Source organism: Eurosta solidaginis, chromosome 1, assembly GCF_040869045.1.
Source record: "Eurosta solidaginis isolate ZX-2024a chromosome 1, ASM4086904v1, whole genome shotgun sequence".
In the NCBI taxonomy this organism is placed as follows: domain Eukaryota; kingdom Metazoa; phylum Arthropoda; class Insecta; order Diptera; family Tephritidae; genus Eurosta; species Eurosta solidaginis.
This window is the reverse complement of record NC_090319.1, coordinates 395,567,184-395,591,319: the sequence shown is the minus strand read 5'-3', so window position 1 is coordinate 395,591,319 and position 24,136 is coordinate 395,567,184. Positions and strand designations below refer to the sequence as shown.

The 24,136-nt window shown below is 38.3% G+C and overlaps 1 protein-coding gene across 2 annotated transcripts in view; it reads right to left on the bottom strand.

Moving 5' to 3' along the window:
* The window catches only part of Oamb (Octopamine receptor in mushroom bodies), a 73,344-nt gene that overhangs the window by 14,123 nt on the left and 35,085 nt on the right, over positions 1-24,136 (bottom strand). Inside the window, exon 4 of one of the 2 annotated variants that reach the window (XM_067763730.1) lies at positions 3,599-8,047. The exons of the other annotated variant lie outside the window; for it this stretch is intronic. Within the exon in view, the coding sequence (XP_067619831.1) occupies positions 7,098-8,047 (950 nt within the window). The 3' untranslated portion in view covers positions 3,599-7,097. Of the gene's footprint in view, positions 1-3,598; positions 8,048-24,136 lie in introns of those variants that run through there. 2 annotated transcript variants of the gene reach the window in all.

The following is a 24,136-nucleotide window of genomic DNA, read 5'->3' as shown; positions in this document are numbered from 1 at the left end:
TTTAAGGTAAGTTAAAAGTACCGGTTGTTTAAATCAATTGAAATATAAAATATAAAAATTTTATAAAACCTAAAAGTTAATAAAATTTACAATTAAATTACCCTAAAATTTAATAAAGATATAAAATCAAATTAAATCTAAAATTTACTTAAACTTAAAATGTTAATGAAACCCAAAATTCAGTAAAAAGCGAAAATGTGATAAAAGCTAACATTAGTTAAAACCTAACGTTGAATAAAATCAAAAAATTTAATAAGATTCTAAATTTAATAAAAGCATAAAAATACATAAATCCTAAAACTAAATTAAACCTACAATAAATAAATAAACTAAAATTTAATTAAATCTAAAATGAAAGTAAATCGAAAATTTAATAAAAACCAGAAATCTAATAAATCCAAAATTTAATTAAACCTAAAATTAAATTAAATCAAAAAATTTAATAAAAACCAAAAATTCAATAAATCTAGCATCTAATTAATTAAACTTAAAATTTTATAACACCTAAAATTTAATAAAATCTCCAATTAAATTATCCTGAAATGTAATAAAATCTAAAATTTAATAAAATCAGAAAAAAAAAACTATAAAATTTAAAATTTTATATATACCCTAAAATTGAATAAAATCTAAAAATTTATAAAACCTAAAGAATGAAATAAAATCTACAATTTAATAAAATATAAAATGTGATAAAACCCAAAATTAAATAAAACCCAAAACCAAAGGAAACATTAAACAAATAAAACCCTAAGCAAATCAAGTTTTATAAAAATACTGCTATTTTTATAAAATAAATTACACCAAAATAAATTTAAGAAAAAAGAAATAGTAGTTTCCATTTTCCAAATAAATTAAATTTATAACCACTGTCATACCATAAATTAAATAAATAAATAAATTAATTAAATAAATAAAAGTATGAAATAATTAATGCGAATAAATAAGACACACATCTACGTAGCCACATATACATACATACACAGTATGAAATACAAATAAATAGAATTAATAAATACAAACAAATAGAATTTTTAGTAAGGTTTTGTTCTATTTCTATAACAGGTCCCCACCCGGCGGGGTTATCCCTGGACCGCATCCACCCAAGAAGTTTGGTGTTAAGTTAATTGCGTCAAAGCCGACGGCAAATCCGCATAGAGGAAACATCGTAGAAATAAAAACCTAGCGCAATGTTATTTTGAGCAGTCGGATGGAAAATCAACCACCAATAAGCCGGAGAAGGAAAGACAAAGGCAGCGAAAACCACAACATCCACAGAGAGGACGGAGAGACTGGCAGCGCTTTGTTTTTTTTTTTATATAACTGCTGTATATTTTATGTATATGTGTATAATTTTTTTTGTTATATGCGCCAGCGAATTTATTGTATTTTTGCAAGGAGAATTTAGTCTGGGGGCAATTCCACGGTTGGGGTCTGATTTTATCTTTGCACTAACTAAACTTTCGGTTGAATTTTTTTTATACATTTTTTTTTTTTTACACAAATCGTTTGTGAACTCAACCCGATAAATTTGATTTTTGAGATAGCCTTCTCTTACTTTTGGCGAGTTTTGAATTTAGATTTCTACTTGTTAGTTGCACCAACTGCAAGGCCTTGTAGCTTAGCACAGCTCGAAGCAAGAAAAAAAAAAACAAAAAAATATATAGGCGTTAAGGAGCAAACCAACAAAATAATTAAAAGTAGCTTTTAAATCGCAGTTTATATAAATATACATGTATACATAGCTATACATATATATATATGTATATATATATGAAGTCTGTAAAACACTTCTTTAAGCCAGAAAGCTCATTCCACTGGGCAAATATTTATAATTTGTTATCACAATCTACTTCACTACTATTTACTTAGTTAATCACCTACAATTTATTATTTGCATGGTTCCGGAACCAAGTTAAATACATGTTTTTTTTTGACCCCGTAATTGGGCTACGGCGTTTCAGCCCCATGACCGCGTGACTAAAAGCGGAAACTCATCCAAAGTAGCTCCTCTCTATAATTCATCTCGTTAGGCATTGGAAGGCAGAGCTCTTTACTATCTGTCCTTATCCATCGTTAGGTAAATACATAAGTGTTCTATTGTAACTTTTCAGCACGGCTCTCCGAGATGCGGCGCCTCATCGAGGGATAAAGCGGTAAGTGCAAGACAACAATATACCACGTTTACCTATTTAGTACACGCGTCTTTGCTGCGTGCGTATGTATATTCTTTGCTTTGGTTTTCTATTTTTTTTTGAAACTGCTTGAGGAAAGGGAGAGGAATTAGGTTGGATTGGGAGAAGCCTACAGCAGCGGCCGTGGCTATAGAACCAAGTAAATGAACAGGCGATAAGAATCGCAAATATAATTCCTTTTACACACTTTTTTTTTGCGGGTATCTTTACATTTCTATCTTGAAATTTAATGTTAAAGTAGCCGTTTTTCTTTGAAGTAAGGCACATATCACAGATAGATTTTGGTAACAATTGGAGAAAAGTTAGAAACACCTTTCAGCTAGTTTAAGCCTAAACATGAAATTTGAGTTGAATTCTTCGTTATATAATTCTTAGAGGTTTAGGCACATAGGCTTAAGAACCATTAAATTGTTTTTTTTTGGATTTGGTTATTATCTGAAATATACACTAAGAAATGCGTTTATAACGTTCAAAAAAAAAAAAAATATCGATTTGGATTATTTCTAATTCTTCGGTATCTTCTTTGGGTTAATGGGTTGAAGTACCGCCATGAGTAGATAGGATTCCCCTTTCGTTTGGTGTAGGCGTTGCGCAGGTGCGGAAGAGGGGGCGTGGGTATGTCGACTGACAAGGACGAATGTGAGGGTAATTAGGGACTTTTTAGACTTTTGACGGACGGACTAGTGTCAGGCTAAGGGGGCTTCGCTCGGGATAAGGAGTCATAGCGAAGCCCAAGGCTACATTCCATATGTAGAAGAGGGAGGGTAGACTCCACCTGACCTGGACGGGCCTTCACTCTCCTATCACCTTGTCTCTTTCTCACCCTATCTCTATATGTACACACAGGCATGAATCCCTCTATATTTGTTTACGGGTACTGAAGGTGAGGGCGGTGGAAAAGACCCCCCTAACCGACGAGCTAGCCAGGGCTCGCAAGCATGCCTGCTTGCCACCGTCCCTTACCACAAAAACAGACAGTAACGTAACAATACACAAGCTAGTATGTATGAAAGACTAAGTGGCCTAGAATATAAAATATAGACATAAAAGATGTATCTGAATAAAAACTTCGTTGTACAAAAAGGTATTCGTTTTAATCTTTAAATTCAAAGTGCTGCAACCAGGTGGTGGGCCAAGGCGAATCCATACCAGGTGGTGTGGCAAAGCGAATTCAACCAATTCGTCACACAGAAGAATGTCAAGTCAAAAGAAAATTTTTATTGATTCCAATTAACTGACATGTTGTAGTACAAGCAAGGCGAATTCAGTAGAGGTGGTGTTATCCCAACAGCTGATTGCTTCTTCTTGATAATTTTCCATACAACGCTTTGTACTTCAATATGTCAGTTAATCGAAATCAATGAAAATTAACTTTTGACTTGACATTCTTCTGCACGGCGAATTGGTTGAATTCGTTTTACCACCACCTGGTATGGATTCGCCTTGAGTACCAGGCGTTGTATTGAAAATAATCAAGAAGAAGCAATTAGCTATTGGGATAACAACACCTGGTACTGAATTCGCCTTGGCTGAAACTTAAGCGTTCAGGAGAAATTGCTGGATATAAATTTGACAAACATAAATTTTTCAAAATTTCCCTGAAGTTGTAGAGTAATTGCATTTTACTTGACATTTTTCTCCACGGCAAGTTGGCTGAATTCGCTTTGCCATCACCTTTTATAGATTCGCCTTGAGTAATTCAAAGAATTTCTGGAGATCAAAATTTATTTACTAAGTACGCCGTCGCCTGTGGTTTACGAAGTATTCGCAGTCGAGGTCTACGCGACCATTACCCGCTATATTTCTTTATTAGTCCCTCGACTATCCTCCAGCCATGATTTTCCCCCTTACCCCGCTGGACATGGAGTGTGTCTGTACAGAAATGTATCCATGAGATTCCCTTGGCCCTGTACATATCACGCTTATAACTCCTTAACACATCACTACATGCGTCCCTGCATGCTTCACTTACCGTGAGCTTGCCAGGTCCTTCCCTGTCTTCTAAAAAGACTTTGCTCTTTGCTCCAACATTGTGGCATTGTTTTTTCTCTGAATCCTAGGGCAAGCTCTATTATAGACATTCTTTAGAGTCTTTGATGAGAAGTTATTGGATTTCTCCAGTTCCTCAATATTGGCGATCCCTTTATGTTCTCCAAGTTTTACTTCTAAAAGCTGTTGGAACTTGGTGTTGTTCGTTGTTCTAGGGTTTTTAAATGTTTTCCTCTTCTCTCCCGGGTACCGAAGCAGACATACGCCTGGTCTCAGAAGGATGACCTCTTAAGAACAAAGCAATCATATATGTATATGCTTATATTACGTTCGGAGCTCAATGCGATATTAAAAGCATTGCTGGATGTTGGACCAAAATATGTTTGAATACCACCTTTGTTGACTGTCTGTATATTGCTCTGCATATATCAATTGTACTGCCTCTGTTCCACACGCCTATAACCAGACGCCCGTGCCTTTCCTATTACACTAGTCTATTGCACTCTACTGGTGGTGCTTTCGCATTACGGGCCATATAGCAGGATGCCAGAATAAAAGCCTGCTTCTTTCTTGGTCGACGGCAACCACTGCTAGATCATCAATAGTAAAACTAGGAAGTTTACTCTCACTCACCCTGTCTTACGTTTGTGTATAGTAAAAGAACCCGAAGTGGACAGTTATTCAAAGTAAAACCATTTTGACGAAATAAAATATTTTATGATTAAGAAAAGCAAGTTTAGTGAACCAAAAAGAAATAAACCGAAGTGAAATTATATTAAATTATATAAAATATCTTGAACTAGAAAACCTTGCAATTCAATTACAGTTACACTCTTTATTGTCACCCGTTATACGCTTTTATTTATTGTAATATAAATAAATACAGCATTTTATATTATAATTTTTAGTACATTTGTATGTATAGCAAGCATATTGATAAATAACAGTATTTTCCAAACATATTTTCTTTTGCTTCTTCAAATACTTGGCAAATTTTCGAAAATTTCGTCTTAGTTCAAATGCTATTTATGTACGTATTCGAAATAGGTATATCAAAATATGCGAATTAAAATAAAGAACGACGGTTTTTGCTTTATTAGTATTTTTAAAATTTCCACTGAGTTACGCTTAGGCCTGGTTTTTCAGTGCGAGTTTAAACTAAAGTTAAAGTTGACTAGAGTTTAACCCTGCCACTTCGGCCGCTTAAGCCGAGATGAGCAGCAAAATTTTACGAAGTCGTACAAAGTGGCAAGGATAAACTTTAGTCAACTTTAACTGGAGTTTAAACTCAAATTGAATAACCAGGTCTTAAAAATGGAATGAATGTCGCATGCAGATTTCCGAAGGCCATATTATTTTCAAGGCAAATCAGTTTACTAATCTAATTTTATTTGTTTGTGACCTATTCAAGTGACAAAGATGAAGTATTTAGTTGGTAAGGGCCCCATTACTGATACTTAGCGTAGACTTGACTTGGTTTGAGAACTGTCACTTACAGTTCTGTTAAATGAACATTGCATGTTACTGATTTCTCAGAACTTAGCAACACTTAACTTGACTTAGAAGTCTGTTGAATTTTTATTTTCTATGTAAGTTCTAAGTGACGTTTACATTTTGAGATGCCGTTTGTTTGTTTCCATTTCATTTTGACATTTTGTCATACAAATTGACATTTATTGATTATGATGCCAGATTGTATGCGCTAAGTGGAGTATAATCAAGGCTAAGTTGCCAAGTTTACGCCAAGTCAAGTAAAGTCTATGCTAAGTATCAGTAATGGGGCCTTAAGATTCTTCCTTTTTCGGTTACAGTTTTTATTTATATGGGAAGATCTGTATCTTTATAATTATATTTATGTTTATATAAATTATCTGTAGATGTTTATGAAATTTCAACTGAATGGTCCTGAGGTGTTATAGAGTGTATGTTGGCAATGTTTTTTTAAGGATGAGGATACCTCGGGAAAGTTTCTTTCCATCTTCTACCGCATGATTCAATCACTAGAGGTTTTCTCGGTAGACACATTTTTTACAAATTTTCGCCATCTTCCTCCCTCGGATTGACATCCACTGACTGCGTTTGCAAATTTATAAAAAATCATAGTCCATGGTAGAAATATAGGGTAAACAAATTGAAATTGCCAGCTAATTACTGGATAATTCCGTAATATTATTGTACAGATTTGATTGGAAATTTATTAAATATACCAGGGGCTGCATTCAGTAAGTGTGAGTTTTTTCTGCACAGCGAATTGGGTTGAATTCGCTTTGCCATCACCTTGTATGGATTCGCTGGTCACAGGCTTGAAGATATACCTCGTCAAGGCAAATCCATTCCAGATGATGGCAAAGCGAATTCAACCCAATTCGCCGTGCAGAATGTCAAGTCAAAAGAATGTTTGTAGCAAGGCGAATCTATACTAGGTGGTGGCAAAGCGAATTCAACCAATTCGCCGTGCGGAAGAATGTCAAGTCAAAAGAAAATTTTCATTGATTTCGATTAACTGACATGTTGTAGTACAAGGCGCTGTATGGAAAATTATCAAGAAGAAGCAATCAGCTGATGGGATAACACCACCTGTCATGATTTCGCCCTGTTTTGTATTGATTTCGATTGAATGACAGCTTGTTGTATGAAAAATAATCAAGAAGAAGCAATCAGCTGTTGGTATAACAACAACTGGCACTGAATTCGCCTTGATTGCGGTGAATCGAATGAACAAACAAACTTGTTAAATATTTCGAAAATAAATTCCAGGACGTATGACTTCACTTCAAACGACCGTTTGAGGTTCATGCGCGGCTGCATGTCGATTGCGTTATTGTTATTGTCCAGCTAAACGTCGCCCTTACTTTAACTCAGATTAGTTTATCGGATAATCCTTATCAGCGTTTAATCCACATAGGTTTGAATTCAGATAAAGTTTATGCCACCATCCTCGTCATCCGAACATCCTGAAATGGTTTTATGGAATGTGGCAGGCACCATAAATGCACGAGCAGCGATCATTTGGAAATTTTCTGCAGCACGGAATCCACTACGAGTACACACACAACGGCAAATAATTCGCTTAAATGCGACCCGAAACTCATTAGAAAAGAGAGCATATATAAGCGGGTTCACCGCTGAGTTGCAATAACCAAGCCAAAATAGAACTGAAAATATAGTTGGTTCAATGCATTCTTCGCAAAAGGCGCGTATCAAGTAAATAGTGAAGAACGGAAGCCAGCAAAAAATGAAGCCTCCAACAATAATGGCAAGTGTTTTGGCAGCTTTCGTCTCCATTAGAAAGCGTTTGATTTGAAACTTGGCATTGCGTTTACCCCCACGCCGTTTTGCTGACGAGTTGCTGCAGCTGTCTCCACACGTCTCTCTATCTCGTTTATTGTCGTCCAAATTGTCTGCTGTGCAATCAGCACGATCAGCTGAACCAAAAACTGTCTCGCCGATCTCGAACAAACTAGTTTTAAATGAAGCGCGCGGACCGTTCGTTAACACTGATTTGTTCCGCTGAGCTGTCACCAACGATGGTGAATAAGGCGGAAGCGAGCTGGGAGTCCCTGTTTGTATATCAAGTACATTTTCCGATGAAGGAAATGAAACTTTAATAGATATTTTCTCATGCCGCTGTCGATGTACCCACATCGAAGTCGCTCGTCTGGGCATGTTCGATTGGCAAGCAGAATCAGGATTATGGAACGAGTTGAACCGATCTTCACCATTGCTGTTAACACTAAGCGTGGATGACATGGAATGTACAGAGAGGGGAGTGCGCTGTTGCGCGTGGCATGGACGACCACGGTGTATACGTAGTACCAAGGGAGTGTCGTTGACTCCACTATTGCTGGCATCTCGAGGACTACCTGAAAGTATATAATTGAGGTTTGGCACTACAGATGCCTTTAACTGACTAAATATACAATAAATGTATTATATTAAATTTTTTCTTTCATAATTTTTCTCCAAATTTAGTGGGTGACACCAATTTCGCCATCGACTTAAATGCCAAATTTAAATAAAATTTGAACATTATTATAATAGTGTGCCTATTGAGAATACATATGTAAGATACTCACATATATACATATACAACCATTTTCTAATTGTTGATATGACAGTCGTTCGTTGTAAATTTACAAATTAGCGGGAGTTGCTTTGCCAACTAATAGTTTAGTAAACAAGTTTCTATCCAGAGTATTTAGATATAGTACAGAGAGCTACGTTGATTCCACACAAAGCCTTCCACTGCAGGCTTACGAGTTTTTTATCGTACTAGCAATGCTTAATACTTTACGCTAGATCCAAGGCTATAATCAAAAGTATAGGCTTGATCATTCGATGCCTCGGTGAGAGCCCCAGGAAATACACCCGGTATCAGAACATGTCGAAAAAGGCTCATACCATTCATATGTAGTCCTGGGCTTATATCGTGTCTTCCGTGAGTGAGATACTCGTCTCCTAAAATTTCTTAATTGGTTTCGTGCCATACGTGAACGTATACATGATATCGTAATTTGGTACTATCAGATCAGTTAATGTGCTCTAAAAGTTGTCAAAATCAATAAAATTTATTCGATAGCAAGAAAGCTTTCGAGTACTCTGCAATTTGTTTCTAAATTTTGTACTCTCTTCCATCTCATAGCGTTTTTCGAATACTTGTTTTCTTATATTTCCTTTTATTTCAAAAATCCACTTTCACAGGGCATTTGATACATATGTGTTCGGGGTATTTTATGCTCCGTACCTTCATAAAAAAAGGTTTTTTATTATTCATACATTGGTTCATTGGGCGCCGTTGTGGAAGTTCCTGGGTTCAATGCCCGGGCAAAGCCACATCAAAAATTAAAAAAAAAGTTGTTTCAATTAAAAGAAAGCTTTTCTAAGCGGAGTCGTCTCTCGCCAGGGATTTGGCAAGCACGCTGAGTGTATTTCTGCCCTAAAAATCTCCTCAGTGAAAACCCATCTGCTTTCCAGATGCCGTTCGGAGTCGGCTTAAAACATTACCTACATGTCCGTCCCGTAAATTTGTAGGAAAAATTAAATAAATGTAGCACGATGCAAATTGGAAGAGAAGCTCGGCCGAAAATCTCTTCGGAGATTATCCCACCGTGCATTTATTTTGGTTTAGAACAATACGAAATTATTTAGCTTCCACTTAATTTATAATGGGTGATAGTAGAACTTAACTTCAGTAAGAGGGACCATCCTTCAACAGTGTCACTTAGCAGTACCAACTCTTCTGTGTCCAATTACTTCTTGGCATTGCTTCGAACCTATGTAAAGTAGAAATTTGTTTTTTTTTCGACCGACTGTCATTCCGAGAATCAGAATTAGGTCAATAATATTGAATTCAGTGATTTAATATTTTGTCAAGTAAATCTATTTACTATTTTATATATGTATGTATGTATACAAAACCAATATGGGAAGTATTTAATTAATGGATAATGGATTAATGGTCTTTATTATTTACATATCCATATGTATAGGTAGTTACGTATACGTACGATTAAAAATTTGAGTCTATATTTTATACCGTTCATTGGTTTAAGCAGTTTTTACAACAATTTTAAAGTTTTCTTGTATTCACCTTTATTTTTAAAACTAAACCATCAAAGTCTAAAATTGCTTATAGACAATTTTATTTGTGTGCGTAAAAGGAAATTTAGTCAATTTATTCAAAAACTCTATGTCACATGGAGATTGTAAATTATAACAAAGATTTATTCTAGCAACAAACCTAATTAACATACATACATAAATATTACCTCTTGTAACTTTTTTTTGGTTTTAGCCTGTAAGAATCTTTCCATTGTATCTTAGCAATGACCACAGCAAAAAAAAGTGTTTATTTTTACTTTGTGCTTCTTTTCGGGAAATACTTATTCGATTCATTCAGTCTGTCTGTCTGTCTCATGGACCGGCCAATTTTCAACCGCACTTATGGAAACTGGAACTCAATTGAAACAGAAAGAACGAAGCATTTCAGCTGATTTTTTTAGTCCAAGTAAATGAAGAAGAAGGAAAGTTTGTATTTTAAACCACTTTTGGTTTGGTCATATACATACATTTGTATATAGTACAAAAAAGTTTTACATTAAGGCTCAAACTTTTAATCGTGTGTATATATGTAAACTTACATATATTAATATGATTAAATGTGTACGTATGTCCATGCAACAAGATGCAGGAGACCTCTCTTTTACAAAACGACCCACATCGTTGCGAATATGGAATCAAGTTGACAGATGAACCCAATTACATTACAAATAACTAAATGTCACGTAAGCAAATCTTCCTACCATTTGGTAGATTTTTCGAATTTAAGTATTGTAAAATCAGGCTAACACTAGACTTCATCTGTTCGGGAATCAGCGTATATACCGTAAGCAATGCCAGCTTGTAACAGGAAATCACTCTTGATTGACTTAGAAAAAATGGGAAATGACATGGCCGCTGGAGTATTTGAGAGAAATGTTCTCCGGTATATTTTGGGGCCTTTTCGTGTTGTCAAGCCGGTATGTGGAGGAAAAATTCTATAAATGAAGCCGAAATCGTAACCCTAAATGTAGGATGGGGAGCGGTAATAGTATTTTTTTTTAATACCGACAATATAATTTTTGAGCAAGACAGCGTCTGCCGCGTTATATTTATAAAAAATTAGTTCGGTCATAGCCTATTATCTGGTATGTGCCTTCTTAGTTCAAATACATGCTTTGTAAATATTTTAAAAATGGTTTCCATCAACGTCAAAATTGGTATTTTTTTTACAAACTTATCTATTATTAATGCCTTTTATTTCAATGTGTGATATATTACAAAAAGGATATTCACCAAATACAGTTTTTTTTCTTGTTCTTCTAAAGCCGGCCACTCGATTATTATTATTAAGTGATAATTAAATTTTCCATTATAAATAAACAATTTTTTGGAAGAGGAGTCGGTTAATCACTTTCTTTACCGATGTTCAGGACTGTAAAGAAATACTCACATTTCGGGGCGCACAGTTTTTCGACTGTATGGCAGAGGTTAGGAAGGTGGATCTTTCACTTCTACTTGGATTCAACAGCCAGTGGTTCGTTGAGGACCGCTAGGAAGTAGTCCGCTGGGACGAATATTCCGTCACCCGGGACTCACTGAGGGCACTCACAATGGACCTTCGGGGAGAGTCCTTATCGGCACAGCAACAACAACAATGTACAGAAATGTCTCCGAGTGAAAATGTGGAAAATTCCCACACATTACCTTTTAACCTAACCTTACTGACAAACTATAATCAAACATATACCTTACGTAGCTTGCATATTTTTTTTTTTTTGTCTCGGACGTTGTGGCAGCGCACTGCCCTCAAGTGGCCCGATGAAACCAGGCTAATCCTGTTTTTGTTTTTTTTTGTATCCTAATTCTTATTTATGTGTTATTTATAATTTTTTTGTTACCGAGTCTTTGAGAGGCAGTGGCTTCTTAAGCGCCGAGATCTAAAACCGCTCAGCTACAGAGAAACTCATCAGCTGAGAAATATAGATTCACAAAATACAATAGATTAAAAGTATAAATATAATTTTTTAATTATTAAGAGAAGATAGAACCGTCTGTTTTACATATATGTAATACTTCTATATCGCTACTACTGAACTGTGCAGCCTGTCAAACATTACAGTACAGATATACAACGAGAGAAGGAGACAAAATCTCAAGACTGTCGTTTAATTTTTGTAGAAAAGGGGCGTAGATATATGTATATTTCAACAAGCCGTCTTGCTTCTATCAATATTGTAAATTAGGCTATTCGGCTATTTTTATTGTTTTAAGAACCCCGCAGGATAGCATTACCGATTTGTGCTGAGTGTGCAGATATACGTATGTAAATGAGCCCTTAGCTGTTTTTTGAAACGAAAAAAAGCACGGACGAAAAAGAGTATGTTAGAAAAAAATTTACAAAATTGATATTATTTCAACACCAATAGCAGCCAGCCCAGTACCTACTCATATTTTGTTTACTTCATCAAAAATTTACTTCCTTAAAAACTCAAAATAAGTAAAATTTTGAAAACGTTTATATATCGTTTGTTCAAGCTAATTCACTTAAAATTATTTTTAAAAACGTTTAAAGAAATGCTTGTTGGGATATATGTATAAGTATAATTTTATACATGAATATTTGAATTTTTTTCATTTCAAAAATATGAATTTTTCGCCTCGTTTTTTTTTTACTATTTATGTAAATAATGTACTTTGTATGGCTGCAGCCCATGCTTAAATAAGAAATACATCAAGCCTTGTATTGTATTTGTTGGCCTTTTCATTGTTTAATCGACTAAACTGAGATTTTATAACAATTAGTATGCAGAAGTTGGGTAAAGGGGATAGTGACCCGTTTAACCCCTTTAATACTTTTTTTACACACGCTAATACAATTCACTAACACAAACAAAGCCCGCACATGCGCAGAACATACATTTGCACAGTTTCAGCAAATAATAGGGGGACTCATGATAGCATATAAACTTATAAGGTGTAAAATTATATCCATTTACACACGCGGTTATATGAACGCACCTAGTAATACTCTTGATAAACTTGATTGTTTTTCAGCTGTATTATTTCCAAAAAAATTTTTTTGATTGTTATACAAATTAAAAAATACCAAGATTAAGTGTAAAATCAAAACTAAAACGCCTTTACTTGCTGATGTTGGAGATTTTTGATGAAAATGCCGTCTGTAATGTCTGCAAGGTTGCATTCCTTTGAGTTTACCGCGTTTACACAATGAAATGTGCGCGTAAATTTATACAAATCGTGTAAATGATTTTTCATACAAAATTTGACAGCTCCTGCGTAAACTAGATAAATTTATACGTTTACACACTTTATAAGGCATTTATACGGTTACATGAGTCCCCCTAATGATTGACAGAAAATTTGCACATAGGAAGATAGGAAGGTATTGATATAGAAGTATTATATATATGCTTTTTTATGGCAAAGAGCGTGTCCGAAACATCAATTATTCTCGAGTGAGAGTTATAATCTTCACACAAACATAGAAAAGGTTCGTGTAGTTGGAAATTGCTTCTGCATTGTTTAAGAATTATAGGTTTATATTGCCTTGAAACTCGGCATGGAACATTCAAGTTTACTTCGTTCAAAAGAAATGGGCTTGAAATCGATCCATTTAAAAGTCTAGCCATAAATAGTACACCTAGCATTTCTCTACGACTTGCAAGGGTAGGAAGATTTATTAGTTTTAATCGATTAGTGTAAGGAGGAAGATTATACGGAGAGTCCCATTGAAGATTCCTCAAGACGAAAAGTAAAAACTGTTTTTGAATTGATTCTAGTCTATCCACATGAACTTGATAACGCGGATTCCAAATTATCGATCCATATTCTAATATCGGCCTCACCAATGATGTAAAAAGGGTTTTTGGAACGTAAGAATCACTAAACTCTTTTGCCCATCTTTTCACAAATGCTAAAACTCCTCTCGCTTTATTGACTGTGGCATTAATATGAGGGTTGAAACTAAGTTTGCAATTCATTGTAACTCCCAAGTCGACAAAAACATCAACGCTTTCCAGAGTTTGGCCATTAATTGTGTAGGAAGCTGGCTGTATGTTCGCACGTGAAAAACACATGGATTTACATTTTTGTATGTTGAGAGGCATAAAATTCGCATTACACCAAGTAAGTAAACGATTTAAATCCACCTGGAGTACAGAACGTTCTTCAACCGACGCGTATGACTTAAAAAGTTTTACGTCGTCGGCATACATTAAAATTTTAGAATATTTTGTAGTTGTGGAAACATCGTTTATAAAGATCAAAAACAGAATAGGACCGAGATGGCTGCCCTGAGGCACACCGGAGGGAACATCGATGACATTCGAACAAATGTTTTTGGGAGATCCAGCGAGTTAGGTCAGGTTTAAAACCAAGCAATTCGGGTTTATAAACAAGTAATGAGTAACAAAGAAAAATTAGCTCACTTTAGTGTTTGACGGATGTGAAAAGTTACATTGGAAGCCATTAAGTGTGAATTAATTTCAACTGACTGCTTAGCTGTAAATATTTATTTTAAAAAATGCTTAATAAAATGGGACTCCAGGAGAATCGGTTTATCTGCTATGGAATCGTAACATCTATGATCGTATAACTCGTCTCGTAAAAACTTTCGGAATATAACATACGTGATCGTACTACTTGTTTCGTATTCGGCATGATATGTATATGTATGTGAACGAGTGATTGAACGTAATCGCTGAATGATTTATTTTTTTGGTATTTTTACAACCAATTTGACGTTTTTGCGTATATTATTTGAAATACATATGTTCCAACATACTTTTGGTTCTGGAAAGAGCAATTCATTCAAAATAATCCGAGATTTGTTTGCTATAATATATAATCCCATTTAACTTATAGGACTAACATTTTGCCTAATTTTCTTTTGTATCGTATTCTATCCGTGTTACGATTCGATCCGTGCTATATGTTTTTCATGACTTAGAAGACAATCATTTAATTCCAGTTTTTTATCCGTAGTGTTTTTTTAGGCGGAATAAGCCAGGATGCACTTTGAATTCAATTTAATGTTTTGTTCACTAGATAATATAAGAATGCCCATTGGAGTCTGTTTTCAGAGATATATGAATCTGTGAGATCCATTTAGAGGTTGTTTAAGGTTAAAACTGTTAGCCTAAATTTTAAAACATTCATCTGTTTAAGCAGTTCTTGGAGCTTTTTGTACTACAGTGGAAACCTCTTAATTTACTACTGTGTTTTTTTTATTGTATTCTTTTTAAATTTCAGACATATTTAAACAATTCGCCTGAAGTCTCAAAACTAAACATAGAAAATTGTACAGACTTCTGCTTTTAAAACAAAGCTCAAAAGTTTAAAATGGTTCTGCAAATTTAAAGATAAAAATTTTCATTTTTGAAAAATGCTGTAAGTCATAGATCTTTTTTCCATCATATTTTTATACATACGAATGGTTATTATATGTTTTATTACAAATATGTGTTAGGTTAGTGGGTACAGCACATCGGTCCGAAACCTTGCCACCGTCCACCAGATTTTTCTTTTTTAAACTTCACTGGTTTAAAATATAAACCCAATTCTCCGTAACCATTTTCACGAATCCCTTAAATTTGAAATCAAATTTTCGTATCAATGAAGTAAAAGACCCCGTATGAAAGGGAAACTTAATTATTTCATAAAACGGTTGGGTTTTGTTTCAAAATCATAAGCGTTTACAAGTTGCTACTTTTAGATTGTTGAAAATTTTTGGTTTTGTTTCAAAGTTGATATTTTTAGGTCTTTGTGACTTTTTTGGTTTTTTAAGTCGCTGTTTACCCACAAATATTTTTGTTACTGAAACTGGTTACTAGAAGAAGAGGAGGTGACGACTAGTTTTGTGCTGTCTTTCTTCTGTTTCCAAATTCTCACTTTTGTAATTATTTTTTTATTGAAGAATTTTTTGTTGATTTTGAATACAGATTTTTATAATTTTTATTGATATTTCTAATATTTTACAATAATTTTACAATAATTCAAAAAAATAAAACAAATTTTTCGAACGAAGTGAAATATAATGTCAAATTGTTGCTTAGAAAGAGTCGCCGTGTTTAAATATCGAGGCGAACTCGCCTTGTGTAAATATGATACACAATTCCAAGGCGAATCCTAAATTCGCCTTGCGCAAATCCAAAAGAATCAGCAATCATGATTCAATCACAAGAGGTTTGTTCGACGGACACATTTTATGAAAATTGCAGCCATTTTGCTCCCAAATCGAATTGACATCCGTTAACTGTGTTGTTTCTTTGCGAATTTTCGAAAAATATTAGTAGTTTACAAATACCCTATAAGTACTGAACTATAATCTATGTATATATAAATCTAAATCTATAATTCCTTCAAACATTTTTTTTTTATTTTATAGCATATATGTAATACTATATTGCTACAAAAGGCTAGGTACATTCCCAAACATCAGAGCGCCGATATATTGCAGTTTAAGCGTTTTTGTTTTTGTATTCAATAATCGAATGCACCTAAATTTAAATTTTTTCTTGTCACACTTATGCTGTTACAATCACGAAAATTTTATAGGCTGTCTTGTTTTGATTTCGAATTCAAAACACATTTCAAGTGTTTTCTATTAGCAATATAGGAGTATTACATATATGTTTTATAGTGAATTTATTAACTATGCCTCGATATATAAAAATTGAACATAGTGTCACGGATATTAGCATCACTAAGTTATCCCATCACTAAGGCGATGCTAAGGCCATGCCAAGCAGTATTTACGTTAATAATCAAATCAAGTGGCGGCCACCGTGGTGTGCTGGGTAGCGTGCTCCGCCTATCATACCGTATGCCCTGGGTTCAACTCCTAGGCAAAGCAACATCAAAATTTTAGAAATAAGATTTTTCAATTAGAAGAAAATTTTTCTAAGTGGGGTCGCCCCTCGGCAGTGTTTGGCAAGCACTCCGGGTGTATTTCTGCCATGAAAAGCTCTCAGTGAAAACTCATCTGCTTTGCAGATGCCGTTCGGAGTCGGCATAAAACATGTAGGTCCCGTCCGGCCAATTTGTAGGGAAAAGCAAGAGGAGCACGACGCAAATTGGAAGAGAAGCTCGGCCTTAGATCTCTTCGGAGGTTATCGCGCCTTACATTTTTTTTTTTTTATTTAATCAAATCAAGTATACACATATATAAGGCAGCCCAGAGAGATGTAACACACAGATGCATTTACTTATACGCCTATGTGCGCGCGAGAGACTGTAAACTACAAACATTCACATCAATAATTCAATCTTTATGTATCTACATAAACGAATAAATAATTGCGTCTACACATATGTACCATTTACGAATACAAGCAGCGGAGAATCAATGCGCAAACACATGCATATATCTGAGAAGTTTGAGAGCTCATGGGCAATGCTAGTACATTCTGGAAAAATGCGAACGAGGAAACCAAAGGGTATAAAAGGCAACAGATGAAGAGGCGCTGTAATTCAGTTTGAGTTGAGCTATCAATCAGTTTGATTAAGCACGCGATCTGGCGGCCAATAGTAGAGTTTCATTTGAGTTATCAATCAGTTTGGTTATTAAGCCAGCGAGTAGCAAAGTATAAGTGTATTGTGAAGTACTTTAATAAAGGCCATTTTTCCATTATTCAATATTGGAGTTATTTATTCAACAGTTTAGTGATTCGAACTTAGCAGAGGATTGCAAATAAGAGGATTTGCAAGCAATTTCGTTACAATTGGTGTCAGAAGAGGAATTGTTGAATAAATTCCAGAGGACAACAAGGACATGGCAAAGTTCAGTGAATTGAAGATCCAGCAACTAAAGAAGGAGTTGGAGAGCCGTGGATTGAATACAAGCGGCGTTAAACTTGAACTTCAGGCACGGCTACGAGAGGCAATGGAAGCGGAAGGAATTGATGTGGAAGAGTATGACTTTCATCTTGATGGTGAGGAAGTAACAAAAATTGAAGAGAAAAACGAAACATCGCAGACAGTTACGAGCACAGACTTGAACATGATTTTGGCTGCAATATCTGCTCAAACATCGACAATGTCATCACAGATGGAATCCCAAGAGACACGAATTACATCCAAGATTGAAGCACAAGAAACGCGTATGTCAGAAATGTCGACACAGATTACATCAAAGATGGAGACACAACTGAAAGAACAAGAGGCACGCATAAGAGTACAACTCGAAGCGCAAGAGGCGCGTATATCATCAAAACTCGAAGCACGTATGGACGAGAAAATAACGCAGTTTGAAGAAAAAATCGAAGCCGAGGTGGATGCTTTGAGAGGTTGTTGTTGTTGTTGTAGCAATGCTCGCCCCACCTAATAGCCGCGACCGATCACAAATTGTCATCAATATCCTCTAACGGGAGTCCAAGGAAACTTGCCGTTTCAACAGGGGTGGACCATAAGGAAAGGGGTGTTAGAGGCGTTGGTTCCACATTACAATTAAAGAGATGGTTGGTGTCATGTGGGGACACATTGCAAGCAGGGCATACATTTTGTATGTCGGGGTTGATTCTGGATAGGTAAGAGTTTAACCTGTTACAGTATCCAGAACGAAGTTGAGCAAGAGTGACACGCGTTTCCCTGGGGAGTATTCGTTCCTCTTCTGCGATTTCTGGATATTTTTTTTCAAGTACTGGATTCACCGGGCAATTCCCGACATAAAGGTCCGACGCCTGTCTATGGAGTTCACCAAGGACCTGCTTGTGTTTTTCCGCTTCATACGGCTGGGTTCTCAGGTGCCGTATTTCCTCAAAATGCTTACGGAGATGACTCCTTAGCCCCCTAGGCGGTGCTGGTTCGTCAATCAGATGTCTGTTGGGATGCCCAGGTTTCTGGGTATTCAACAGAAACTGTTTGGTCAGCATCTCATTTCTCTCCCTGATGGGGAGTATTCTCGCCTCATTATGCAGATGGTGTTCTGGGGACATAAGAAGACAGCCCGTGGCGATTCTGAGAGCAGTATTTTGGCAGGCCTGTAGTTTCTTCCAGTGGGTGGTTTTTAGGCTTGGCGACCATATGGGTGACGCGTAGCACGTAATCGGCTGGCTAATTGCTTTGTATGTGGTCAAGAGCGTTTCTTTATCTTTTCCCCAGGTACTGCCAGCAAGGGATTTGAGGATTTTATTACGGCTCTGAATTCTTGGAACAATTGCGGTTGCGTGCGCACCAAAATGTAGATACTGATCAAACGTCACACCCAAGATTTTGGGGTGTAGGACAGTCGGTAGCGTAGTGCCATCGACGTGGATGTTCAATATGGTCGACATTTGGGGCGTCCATGTTGTAAATAAGGTCGCGGAAGATTTAGTCGGTGACAATGCCAGGTTTCGCGAGGCGAAAAAACTGGAGAGATAAGGGAGATAGCCGTTTATTTTATTGCATAGCTCATCGATCTTTGGGCCTGGGCCTGTGGCCATTATTGTGCATTCATCGGCGTAGGAAACGATTGTGACTCCTTCCGGTGGTGAAGGTAGCTTAGATATGTAGAAATTAAACAAAAGCGGGGATAGGACACCACCCTGTGGCACCCCTTGTTTAATTCTCCTTTGTTTTGATGTTTCGTTTCTGAATTGCACCGATGCCTGCCGACCACCCAGATAATTTGCGGTCCACCTTTTAAGACATGGGGGAAGGGTGGACCCTTCCAGATCTTGCAGTAACGAGCCATGGTTGACCGTATCAAAAGCTTTTGATAGGTATAACGCTACGAGTACTGTTCTATGGTGGGGATATTGATTCAAACCGCAATTTATCTGGGTGCCAATAACATTTAGCGCGGAGGTAGTGCTATGGAGTTTTCTGAAGCCATGCTGATGAGGGGCTAGCTGCAAATGTGCTTGGAAATAAGGGAGCAAAATGGCTTCAAGCGTCTTTGCCACTGGCGATAGGAGAGATATCGGACGATATGACTCACCTACGTTAGCTGGTTTCCCAGGCTTTAGTAGCGGGACCACCTTGGCCATTTTCCATTTCTCGGGTATGACAAAGGTGGAAAGAGACAGGTTGAAGACATGCGCTAAATATTTGAAACCCTCTTTCCCTAGGTTTTTAAGCATCGGCATGGCTATGCCGTCTGGGCCCACTGCTTTGGATGGTTTAGCGCGACCAATAGCGTCCTCAACCTCTCTAGCGGTGATGGTAATTGGTGACGCGCTGAGTTTGTGTTTATGTGTCTATTGGCTCTCCGTCTATCTTTGTCGACCGTAGGATGCATTATATATTGTCGGCAGAAAGCGCTCGCGCATTTTTTCGCATCCGACAGCACCTTATCGCCAAAGGCGATGGAAACTTTGTCTTTGTGCTTAGTCGGATTCGATAGGGACTTTACGGTGGACCAAAGTTTACCTACACCGGTAGAGAGGTTACAACCTCTTAGGTGCTCTTCCCATTTCGCCCGCTTGTGTTCGTCCACAAGCAGTCTGATGCGTTGGTTTATATCCCTTATTTGGGGGTCGCCTGGATCAAGCTGTCTTATAAGGTCGCGTTCCTTCGCTAAGCTCGCGGCCTCCGCCGGGAAGTGGGGCCGGATTTCGGGAATTCTCCCGGCGGGAATGAAATGTGCCGAGGCGGATTCAATGACCTTACGGAAGGCACGCTCCCCTTGGCGGGCATCAGTCGGGATAGGGAGGGCAGCAAAGCTGCTGTCTGTTGCAGATTTATATTCTTCCCACTTTCCTTTTTTGAAGTTTATGAAAGTGCGTTTTTCGGTGACGATGAAGTCGGCGGTACGCTCGAACGAAATAAGTATGGGCAGGTGGTCGGATGCCAATGTTACCATCGGCTGCCAGTTGACGCAGTTTACGAGTTCTGCGCTTACGATTGAGATATCTGGCGAGCTATGACAGCTTCCTACCATACGTGTGGGGCCGTCTCCGTTTATCGTGCAGAACGTCGTTTCGTCTATTTGAGCCGCCAACATCTCACCCCTACTGTCCGCCCGCAGGTTTGAATGCCATAGGTCGTGATGGGCATTGAAATCGCCTAAGATAATGCGATTGTTGCCAGTGAGTAAGGCCTCGATATTAGGGCGGTATCCACTGGGGCAACAGGTGACAGGAGGGATGTAGATGTTGATGATTTCTAGATTTGCATCGCCTGACCGGACAGATAGGCCTTGACGTTCTAAGACATTGTCACTGCGGTAGATGCCAGGATCAAATATATGATATTGCACAGAGTGGTGTATAATAAACGGGAGGCCTCCTCCATTTCCGCTCTCGCGGTCTTTCCTGTGGACATTATAACCAGAGCAGGTCTGCAATGCAGATCTTGCTGTGAGTTTAGTCTCTTGAATCGCAGCAATGCGGATGTTGTGCCGCTTCATGAAATCGACTATCTCCGTAATCTTCCCAGTTAGTCCATTACAGTTGAACTGCAGAATTCTGAAGTGCATGAGGGGTGACGCCGCCACTCTAGGGGTAAGTGAGGGGTGACTACGCCTAGGTTGTGGAAGGCCAGGACGCAATTGCTGTTGTGGCCTTGGGACTGGGCGCCCTTGGGCAAGCATTGGGGTACCCGGATGATTTGGGTTTGCGACCTGGCAACATGGCGCGATGAAACCCGTCGAGGGGTTGCCGTCGCGGAGACCAGAACATCTAGGAAAGTGGCACCATCCAAGGCAGGAGCTGCATTGAGCGGATGTCGCAAACCTATATATTCTGTGCTGGCAGACGGTGCAAACGGAGGCAGGGACTAAGAGTCTGTTTCCCTGACCTGCACTATTGCTGCCAGAAAAGAGGGGGGGAGAAGAAGACGGGGGCAGGGGCTGATGCTCAGCATTGCTACCAGCTCTACTACGAAGGTAGTAGTTATGAGTGGTATCAGCTGTTTGAGTTGTTGGCGCCGTGGGGCGCGAGCAGCAGCGGGTACTTGTTGTGGCTTGCTGAGCAGCGAAGCTGCTGGAAGGTAGTGGGGATACGCTTAGGCGTAGACTACGGGACGCCCTTGGGCGTGAACAGCAAGGAGCCACAAAAGATTTATAAAAGTTACGTGGACGTCGGGTTTTGGGATCAAGCCCAGAACAACCTGTCCGATGCAACCATCCCTTGCACGAGACACACTGAACAGAGTATGACCGTCCTAAAAAGATTCTTTTCTGGCAGATGCAGCAAAACCATTTCTCATGGCCGGGGTCAGGAGACGGACCCGGATTGGGTTCGATACCTTCCCGGAGTAAGAGAATATGTAGCAGTCCTGCTGCAAGGAGCTGCTGGGAGGATGACAATTTGTGAGAGGGACGAAACAAATTAAATGGGGTCACACTGAAATGACAGTCCTTGGTCGGGAAAAATCCCGAGTCGCTCCGGTACATAGAACCGACTGCCTTGGGAAGCGTGAGAGGTCGTATACAAGAGTTGCAATTAAACCGCCCAGCTGTTTCAGCAAGCAATACAAAGGTAAAAACACCATCCTTTGACGGTTCTGTTCCTTTCCAGGTCTTTAAGCTACAGTTTGAGAAGACCGCAGCAGTGAACAACTGGAATGCGGAAGATAAAGTTGCTGCACTGTTCGTGGCATTGAAAGGGCCTGCCGCGGAAATCTTACAGACCATCCCAGAGTACGAGCGGAACCACTACGAAACATTGATGAGCGCTTTAGAGAGACGTTACGGAAGCGAGCATAGGAAACAGATATTCCAAATTGAGTTGCAAAACCGCTACCAAAAAGCAAATGAGACATTGCAGGAGTTTGCTTCAGATATTGAAAGATTGGCTCATCTTGCAAATGCAGACGCACCCGTGGAATACACTGAAAGGGTAAAAATCCAGAGCTTCACAAATGGCATACGAGATGTGGAAACGAAGCGGGCTACATATGCGAATCCAAAACTAACGTTTGCTGAAACGGTATCGCATGCACTGACTCAGGAAACAGCCTCACTTTTGCAGAAGGAGATGAGCAAATCTCCAAGACAAATCAATCGTTAAACTAAAGCGAGTCAGCAGCAAGGGGCGACAGCTGACTCCCTCAATTGAATGCCCCATAATCTCTATCTCACAAATTGGAAGAAGGTCGAGCAATCTTACTGTCGGAGGACATGTGGATGGAAAAGAACGTTTACTGACTGTAGATACGGGTGCATCTCATTCCATCATTCGAGCGGATTTAGTCAACAAGAAGATAAGACCATTGCATGGAGCAATATTGCTTACAGCCACTGGAGAAGACACCCAGGTAATTGGAGAAGTAGAATGTGAAGTAGCAATTGGGAACGTCACGGTACTACACAATTTTATAGTGGCAGGTATTGTTGATGAAATCATGATTGGAGTGGACTTCTTAATCAACCAAGGCATCAACATCGATATGCAAAGCAAGACGATGCGATATAAGAACATGGATGTGCCACTTAATTTCAGCTACGAGAGAGGCTACAGTAGTAAACGAGTGATGGTGGAAGAGAGTCAGCAAATACCACCAAAATCAGAAGCAGTCATCTGGGCAAAGGTTGATGGAGATTGTGGGACAAACAAATTGTGGGTTGTCGAAGCAGCAAATAAATCAGCACTGAACATACTTGTAGGAAAAACCTTGGCTATGACAAAACAAGATGGACGTATTCCGGTAAGAGTACTAAATGAGTTCAAGTCACCATTCAATTTGACCAAAGGAGCTATTTTGGGAAGATGCCAAGAGGCCGAAGTAGTTATTAACTGTGAACAGCTCCAGGAACACGTTTCATCTAGTAATACTGATCCTTCAAATGATATCACGGCATGGACGCATGGGCTAGAGGAATCCTATCAGAGAAAGGCAAAACAATTGCTCATAAAATACGCGAACATATTTGACCAGGATGGTTCCAAACCAGGCCGCACCAATGTTGTGAAACATCAAATTGTTCCACTAGCGAAGCGGGAAGTTGTGAGTCAAATCATACAAGAAATGAGTGACAGCGGCGTTATCGAACCATCAGCTAGTCCATGGAGCTCACCGGTAGTACTTGTAAAGAAGAAGGATGGAAAAATGAGGTTTTGCGTGGACTACCGGAAGTTGAATGACGTTACGAAAAAGGATAGCTACCCGTTGCCAAGAATTGACGACACTCTGGACTCGCTATCTGGTACGAAATGGTTTTCCACACTGGACTTGAAAAGCGGCTACTGGCAAGTTGAGGTGAAGGAGGAAGATAAAGAGAAAACAGCCTTCAGTGTCGGTGATGGTCTTTGGCAATTTACAGTGATGCCTTTTGGACTTTTTAATGCACCAGCTACTTTTGAGAGACTCATGGACCAGGTACTGAAAGGACTACATTGGAAAACATGCTTGGTGTACCTGGACGACATCATCGTATTGGGCAAGAGTTTTGATGAACATCTTAAGAACTTGGAGGAAGTTTTCCAGAGAATAGCTCGCGCTGGTCTGAAGTTAAGTCCCAAAAAGTG